The 9,170-nt window shown below is 43.8% G+C and overlaps 1 protein-coding gene across 2 annotated transcripts in view; it reads left to right on the forward strand.

The window, feature by feature from the left end:
• Window positions 1-8,143, forward strand: part of GRM5 (glutamate metabotropic receptor 5) — a 644,941-nt gene extending 636,798 nt beyond the window's left edge. For both annotated transcript variants that reach the window (XM_015461120.3, XM_024987445.2), the window contains one exon: window positions 3,311-8,143. In XM_015461120.3, the coding sequence (XP_015316606.2) occupies window positions 3,311-4,145 (835 nt within the window). In that variant the 3' untranslated portion in view covers window positions 4,146-8,143. The remainder of the gene's footprint in view (window positions 1-3,310) is intronic.
• Window positions 8,144-9,170: the final 1,027 nt, after the last annotated feature.

Below are 9,170 nucleotides of genomic sequence, written 5' to 3' on the forward strand. Positions count from 1 at the left end.
CACTGGAAAAACCATAGCCTTGCCTAGACAGACCTTTGTTGGCAAAGTAATATCTCTGCTTTTGAATATGCTATCTAGGTTGGTCATAACTTTACTTCCAAGGAGTAAGCATCTTTTAATTTCATGGCTGTAGTCACCATCTGCAGTGCAGTGATTTTGGAGCCCCAGAAAATAAATAAAACACGTAGCCATAGCACAGCCCTAATACCACCCCAAGGGCTTTTTAAGGTGGAGCTTATATATACCTTGGGGCTTCCCTGGTGGCTCAGACGGTAAAGCATCTGCCTACAATGCGGGAGACCTGGGTTCAATCCCTGGGTCATGAAGATCCCCTGGAGGAGGAAATAGCAACCCAGTCCAGAATTCTTGCCTGGAAAATCCCATGGACGGAGGAGCCTGGTGGGCTAGAGTCCATGGGGTCGCAAAGAGTCGGACACGACTTCACTTTCACTTTCTATATTCCTACACAACAAAAGCAGCCTGTGGGCAAGCCAGTGCCTCGGGAGGCACATGCACAGTGCCCTAAGTGAGCTCAGCTGTTACATAACGATTATTTACAAAGTGTGGTGAGAGGGTGGGGTGAGAGAGCCTGACCATCCCATCTTGGCTAACTTGCTCTTTCCCGACACTCGTTGGGACCGTTTCCTTCTCCCACATTCACCCAAGGGTTTTTCAACCCGCTCTCCTGTCTTGGAGCCCGGCTACCTGGGATTCTGATGACTGTCACTGTTAGGGTTACGTTCCATCAAAACCTCTGTGTGCTGGAGGTGAGAGCTTCCCTAGGGTAAAGCTTGGTAGAGTGAATCCAGCTACACTTCTAGCTTCTAGCCTGTGCTTTGTGGCAAAAGTGGCCCCAGCTACCCGAAAGTCTAACTGTCCCTCCAGACTTGTGTTTCTTATCCTGCCTGCAGGAGAGAAACGGGGTTGCTGGCAACCGTGTTCCCAATCAAATCCCATGCATCGTTTGGCCCGTTTCTCCTGTGCCATGCTCCAGAAGTTAGTGGACACTTGGGAAGAAGAAAAGTGATGTGCTGAAAACAAAAAGGGTGGCAGGTCAGGTTAATGCAAAAATGTTAAAAAAAAAAAAAGCACCTGAAACTCTCTGGAAAGTTTACAGGTTAGCAGGGTCCCTTCTGTTACTAGGGATGCATAAAACCTCAATAGCTGGAAATAATGTCCATTGGGGCAGGGTGGGGGCGGGGATATCTCATATTCCAGAATTTTGAAGGACACCAAGTGGCAAAATACAGGGTAGATTAAATGGACTGGGATTTCAGTGGAAAGAGCAAAAATAGGAAGACCACACAGTGGAAAGGGACAGATGAAGACATGGGAAGCAGTGTGGCAAAGAGGCAGGAAGCATGCTTGTCATAGGGGCTGTAAAAACAGTGGTTTGTTATCAAGGGACTGGACGTCTCAAGCAACACAGGCTCTCAAAGTTGCAGTCGGCAGTCCCAAGGCAGGTGGGCTCCAAACACAATTCGGTCCCTTGCCTGGCAAAGGCCAGTCAGTCTGTCAGCCAGGAGGTCGAAGGAACAACAGGAACCTAGAGAAAAAGGATACCTTCTTGTTAGAGTTTCTTAGTCTGTGGAACACTGACTGCAGAATCACTTTAGGGAAGCAGAGTGCTTGTCAAATGCATGGATCCATAGAACCCAACCTAGACAATCAGAATCTCTGGGGTCCCGCCTGGGTATATGACAAATACCACAGGTGAGTCCTATATGCTATTAAGTTTAATAACCACCAGCTGAGATAATCAAATTGGGTGGCTAAAGCCTTTGTTTAGACACTGCCTAGTGCTCTCTCTCGGAAAAGGCAATGGCACCCCACTCCAGCACTCTTGCCTGGAAAATGCCATGGACGGAAGAGCCTGGTGGGCTGCAGTCCATGGGGTCGCTAAGAGTCGGACACGACTGAGAGACTTCAATTTACTTTCGCTTTCATGCATTGGAGAAGGAAATGGCAACCCACTCCAGTGTTCTTGCCTAGAGAATCCCAGGGACGGGGGAGCCTGGTGGGCCGCCGTCTATGGGGTCGCACAGAGTCGGACACGACTGAAGCAACTTAGCAGCAGCAGCAGCAGAGCTCTCTCTTGGTCCACAGAACCTAGAACAGAGCTGTCTAGACATAACAGACCCCTAGTTACAGAGCTCTCACATTCCTTCCTGGGGGTAAACCACACCAGGATCTCTCCATATCACCTCCCTAAAGGTCAGGCCACATCCTCTGAACACAGGTGAACTTCTTGATTGTGTTCTGAGAGGCAGTTGTCTCATTTCTTTAGAGCGAAGAAGGGTACAGGCCCTCTGTCTGTAAGGCTGAAGCATCAACTCATTAGAGGCTTTCTTCACCAGAGGAGATTTCAGTTCCCAGAGGGGAGACCAGAAAGGACTACTTGGGAAAGAAAGGCGGGAAAAAGACTCTAAGAAACCATGTCAATCAGGCAGTACTCATCAAGACCCTAACTTGAATGTAGTGTGCCAGGTGCCAAGGGCAATAATACTGCAATGCTCCCTGGCAGAATTGTTATTCGACTTTTAGGCCTAAAAATAAATGTGTGAGGAAAGTTTCTAGGAGGTAAAAAAGTTCTAATTATAAATCAGTGTGTGTGTTCACTGAATTTGTATTTTCCACCCCATAAGTCAGACTAAGTAAAATCGTGTTCTAAGTCAGGAGTTCTTACAGTAAACCCTAGTTAAATGCACCAACCACTGGCATGCAGAATAAAAACTGAATTGGAACCACTATCTCCTTTCTGGTGACCCCCGACTCCTACCTCTACGGTCCCCTCTGATGATCAGGTTGAGGGGTGCTCCTAGTTTTAACGTTTCCTTTCAGAGGCTCCCAACTTTAGGAAGCCCGTGCTGTATACCGGGCACATCTACATACAACCACAATACCGCAAGCCCTTGCTTCTATGTTTGCAACTTAACCAGCTGCCGCACTCCCGGGAGGCGGAACTGACATTATTGTTTAGTCGCCAAGTCCTCTTGGATGGGTTTTCCGAGCTGGTGGTCTGCAGCCCGCCAGGCTCCTCGGACCATTTCGTCCTCCAGGGTTCCCATGAACAACCCCTTTAACCTTCCCAGTATCCCCTTCGACATCCTTTCGCGGTAATGATGAACGAACGGAAGGCCAGAGACAAGAAAGCAGCCTTGAACTCAAAGGCAGCAGAAAGCCCGTTCCCAGATCTCTTCCCCTGGTGTCCTTGGATGCCTCCTGTCCCCAGTCCGAGTCCCACAGCCCCCCAGCCCCACCACCACACGGAGGAGCGCGCAGTCACCTCTCGTCTACCTTCTCTCCGCAGCTCCAACGGCAAGTCGGTCACTTGGGCGCAGAACGAGAAGAGCAGCCGCGGGCAGCACCTGTGGCAGAGGCTGTCGGTGCACATCAACAAGAAGGAGAACCCCAACCAGACGGCCGTCATCAAGCCCTTCCCCAAGAGCACGGAGGGTCGCGGCGCGGGGGGCGCGGGCGGCGGCGGGCCCGAGCCCCCGGACACCGGCCCCAAGGCGCGCCCCGCCGCGGCCGAGGCCGCGGAGCGCCTCGCCGTGCCGCGCGCGCCGTCGCCCATCAGCACGCTGAGCCGGCACGCGGGCGGCCACCCCGACAACGAGGACGCGCGCTCGCTGCGCTCGGAGCCCGCGGCGCGCAGCAGCTCGTCGCAGGGCTCGCTGCTGGAGCAGATCAGCAGCGTGGTGACCCGCTTCACGGCCAACATCAGCGAGCTCAACTCCATGATGCTGGCCTCCCCGGGGGCGCCCGGCGCGGGCGCCGCGCTCTGCTCGGCCTACCTGATCCCCACGGAGATGCAGCTGCCCGCCGCCGTGATGACCACGTTCGCGGAGATCCAGCCGCCGCCCGCCGCCGAGGGCCCGGGCGGCGCGGCCCCGTCGGCGGAGGGCGCCGCCCGGGAGCCTTCCCCCTCGGCGGCGGCGGCCGGGCCCGAGGCTGCGGCCGGCAAGGCGGACCTGGAGGAGCTGGTGGCGCTCACACCGCCATCCCCCTTCAGGGACTCGGTGGACTCCGGGAGCACCACCCCCAACTCGCCCGTGTCCGAGTCGGCCCTGTGTATCCCGTCGTCCCCCAAGTACGACACGCTTATCATCAGAGATTACACCCAGAGCTCCTCGTCCTTGTGAATGTCCTTGGAAACCACGCTGGGGTCCCCCCCGCCCCAAGGAGCCGAGACCCTCCGGTGTCCCCACAGACAGCAAGGACAGGCCTGGGCGCCTGCTTAAGACCCCGAGGTGGAAGACATCGCGTACACCCGCAGCGGAAACAAGAGATCAAGAGTGCTATCTACCATCCACCGACGAAGACACCAACCACAAATCTTTCGGCAGATTTTCTTCTAGTGGCCTTAGAAAATATGGGCTTTTACAAAACACCGCTTCTACTTTTGAGGGCTCACGAGGAGTCTGTTGAACCAGTTACATCCCAAGTGCTTTGCTCTAGGGAAACAAGGAGTGTGAAACAGCAAAACGGAGGGTTGAAAAGACATAGTTAATAAGATACTGTAAAAAAAAATTTTTTTGTTTACTTTAATTCTTTTCCCAGAAGATTCTTTGATTCACCAAACATGAATGTACATTTTCTAACAAACTCAAAATCTGGGACCAAAACATCAACCTTTCTCTTCCTCTTTTTTTTTTTTTTTTTTCCCTTTTTCTTTCCTTTAAAGACCTTGGAAAGCAGACTTGGGCCCAGTATTTGCTGAGGCGTTGATATGATTGTGTCCCACGGGCAACACGCAACTGTGTGATGAGGGCCACGCTGATGTATGTAGGGCTTTTACCAGACACTTTCCAATTTGGTTGTGACCTCCTCTTCCAAAAGCCTGCATCCTGGATTCCACCTAGTTATTTCAGTTCACCTCCATTAACCAAGAAAACCAGTGGAGATTTCTTGACTATTTCACCATGTTGCCAATCAATACTGGAGTAGCAAAAAATATTTTCTGGAATACTGTTTTGTAATTCCCTCACTGGGGTGCGTTGTGTAGCTGGAAATTCTCTTTCTAATAATAATAATTCTTGAGCTCCAGCTTGGCTATCTCTTCATGAAATGTGGCCACTCATTATGAATGCATTGCCAGCTAAAATATTTAAAATATGCATTTGGGCTTCTTCATTCATTTCTTTTGAGAACCTGACGCACAAAGAGCTCCTCTGTTCTTTTCAAGTCCCACCACTGGAAGAATGGTCCGTAGACCCAATGAAGACACTGTCGTGATTGGAGGGACTGTTCAAAAAATTAACATGATCTTAATACACTGGAGACTTTAAACTGTCAAGTCGGCTTAGCAGAGATTTAGCTATGCCAGTGAGCAGTGATTTTAACTTTTCTCGGCTGCTTGAACAGGGCAGCTATGAACTATGACACATGTAGATTTTTCAAAGCAATACAGAAAACTAAAACAGAGGAACCTTAACAGATACAAACCACACAATCTTTCTTAGCCATTCCAAAAAGAGGCAAAGCAATTATTAATATTTTCCTTTTTAAGATAATTATGAATATAATTTTGTGCACTTCATACTGTCACTTTTTAAAAACTGCAGAAAAGAGATTTAAAGTTCTAATAGACATATCTGTGCTTTGATAGGCTCCTATAGATAGAATTCAGCTCAAGACCTGCATCCGCTGTCATTTCTTTCTTCCTCCCATTACAGCTATCCTCAGGTGCCAAATGTTTTTGATTTTTAAATAAGGATAGTAATAAAAGGAGGAGGTATCCTATAAATTTAAAGTCCAGTTGACCCAGCCTTATACTAAAGATAGCCTTATGAGAAAGATTTGCTGTAAGGCAGAAGTATATTTTTAGCAGAGAGAAAAATAAATAAAAACCTTTTTCCTTTTGCTCAATATCCTTATTTGGTATTTTTTATTTCACATCTACTTAAAAGAAGGAATTGAGAAATGAAAGTATATCTATTACCATAATTTATCATTCTCTACTTTTAAACGTTATAATACACTGTTTTACCTTTCCTGATAACTATCTTCATATTAAATTATATTAAATCAAATCTCCCAATATAAAACATTAAAAGCTAACATTAATTTACTAAAATAGAAATTTTTAAAAAATCAAACCTCCCGTGCAAATTTGAAAATAGCATCGTTGGAGCCCCTTGATCCCAAATATTATGAGACTCTTGAAACAGTCAATCTAGCTAAGTTTTGTGGTTTCATTGAAAGCAAATGTCTGCGTCTACTTGAAAAACAAATGTAAATATTTTGAAGTAAATATTAATATCCCTGGATTCTCATCAAAGGGGTGGCGTTCACCTGGGGGTTCCTGTCTTGATTTCTTAGGCATGGAAACCTTCCTAAGTATGCTCTATCTAAGTTTTTAAATTTGTTTCAAAGAACCATTATGTTGGTTTCCACTGTATTCTCAAATGCAAGTTTCACTGTGTTGACCAACAGGAAAACATTTTTAAAACTTTCTCCATGATCAAATTCCTTTTCTATTTTTTTAGTGACATATTTCCTTTAAAAGTATACTACCATATGAGAAAATTCATTAGAAATTAAAATTTAATGTGAATAAATTGCCATCATATAATTCTATGTGAATTAATAGTCAACATAAGAAAAATAATTTATCTAATTAGAGGAGAACAAGAGGTATTTTTCTGTGTATTTATATAACCCTTTGCCACTTCATTCAGTACATTGTATAATATATAATATTATTGGTAATGCATTCTTGGGATCTTTTATTTTGGAATGATACTAACTCTGTCTCTTTGCCAATTCTAATACCAGGTTCCAAGTTAAATCTACAGTACAAAAGAGAACTGAATATTCATTCTAGGGCTAGGATATGAACTTCACAATTCATTTGAGTACCTATTTTCATTGAATTTCCTAGAAAACAATCTGTTCCTGGTGCCCAGTGATAATTGAGGTGGGACCAGCATGACTCAAGGGAAGGGGAAAGTGCAGTGAAACGCTGAGCTTCAGAAGAGCGACCCTAAAGGACAGTTTGGTCCCGGAATTAAAAAGAGAAGACCTGGTTCGATCAAGTTGTACGGACGATCTGAGCAGTCCACCCATTCTCTATTGTGGGAAGCGGTGGGGACCGCCTGAGAAGACCGTGTCTGCACCGCGAAGAAGCAGAACCACCTCTCTGGGTTAGGGGTGGGGAACAGAAAGGGAGTGTGGAAAGGAGAACATGTGAGATTTGACTGAAGCAAAGAGAAAAAAGCAGACCCCTGAATGTGCTAATCCTTGTTAGTAACAGTCTTTCCCAAGTTTCTGCTGTTACCAGCATGTGATCAGAAAGACTAGGAACTATTTCTGACTGTCAATGAATTGTATAATTCTGTGCAGTTCTGTGACTTCCAAACCAGGAATAAACTCTTTAAAAAAATGTTTTCCTGTGCTAGTCTCCCAGCAAAATGTATGTGTTTCGGAGACTTCAAAGGTTATTACCTGAGTTCACATTTAGCCACAGCTTATTAATAACCCTCAAGCTGTCAGAATCTCTATAGTTACCATTTACAATTTTATACTGTGAAAAATATACAGATCAGTGAAAACTGAAAGATAAGTTGGAATTCACTTTAAAGAGGGCCTGAAGCCTGAGAGATGCTCTACTATCTGTTGAAGAATGAGGCATGTATGAAATGGCCGAATTTCACTGATCTTCCCAATGTGAACAAATATACTATGTATATTGTGTGTATTTCTAGAATTCAATGGCAGCTGCTGGTGGTGTTGTAATTAGAAATCTATATAGAATATAGATGTTTTAGAGAGATGGTGCCAATCCTAAAAGATTTGTGTGGGCTACAAGTGCTTGTACTTACGTTTTTCTGCACTTTAACTGATTTGGTTTTAAGATGGTGTGCGTGTATGTTTTTCTTTTATTTTTTTCTGTTGTTGCAGCTTGTGCTATTAAAATGATAGAGAATGTTAAATTATTTTGATGTGAATTGCAAATGATTTTTTCATAAAGTTTAACATTTCTATCAGCATTGTTTTGCTTTGTACTTGTATAAATGTGTTTTATTTTAGTACTTTAAAATATACTTGCCTGTTTCTCAGTTGTCTAACTCATGTTAGAGCTGGTATTTGTGAAGTCAGTTACTTTTTGAAAAATATTAAAAAAGAAACTATGACATGACTTTAAGATTCTTCCCCTTAAATGTTTAGATTGTTGTCTTAATAGTGTTTTCTGTGACCCAAAGAGCCATACTATTAACTCACCTTAAATTCTGAACAATCTGTACGTTCGAGTTATGGGGTTTACAAAGCAGCCTGTGGACAATAGATTAAAATATAAATGTAAACTAAGCACAAACAACCAGAGATGCTGTCCCCAAAGGCACCTGCAAATACCTTTCAAGACATAAATAAATACTTATATTAAAACAAGGAAGCATGTAGGGAATAAGTCTTGTGTGTGTCTGAAAATACCAATACAAATTATAGGTGTAGTTCCACAGTTATCTGTGTTGATAGAAGATCACAAAAATAATATAGATTATGTGTGTGTGTATATATATATATATGTGTCTGCATATGTATACAGACTTACACACATCAACATAGATATTTTACCTTAGAATCTATATAGTTTTGTATGTGTATGCTTATGTGTGTATGTACGGTCACATCTATATAATTTTTCTGGAAAAAATTACTTATTAACTCACTTTTTGCTTTGATAGATTCTTAAGCAAATTTACACTCCCTGAACACAAATTAGCTAAAACCTAAAAGCATAATGTAGACTAGATGAATGATGTATGGAAAAGAAAAACAATGTAAATTTTTAAATATATCTTCTTTCTACTCCCCTATATTATTTGTACACATTTAATATGTATATACACATTTATTCTTATACGTATATAAGTGGATACAAAGTATGTCTGAACTTACAAAAGAAAACCTTTTTTTGTCAGACTCTCTAATTCAGTCTCTTCTAAGTAATCCAAATGGGCATATGTTTATGTGAACTTAAGGTTAATATGAAATACCTGGACTACATACAGAAAATTATCTCCTAAAGATCAAAAGAGTTTTGTAAGACTCCATAGAATCACAGGAGGTCAGATAAAACCAGATGATGCAGTAGAAACAGCATTAAATAGGATTAAAAGTCACTCCCTATTGCCCTGTCCCATATGATCTTGGATGAATAACCT

The sequence above is a fragment of the Bos taurus genome, chromosome 29 (genome assembly GCF_002263795.3).
Source record: "Bos taurus isolate L1 Dominette 01449 registration number 42190680 breed Hereford chromosome 29, ARS-UCD2.0, whole genome shotgun sequence".
NCBI classification, from domain to species: Eukaryota; Metazoa; Chordata; class Mammalia; order Artiodactyla; family Bovidae; genus Bos; species Bos taurus.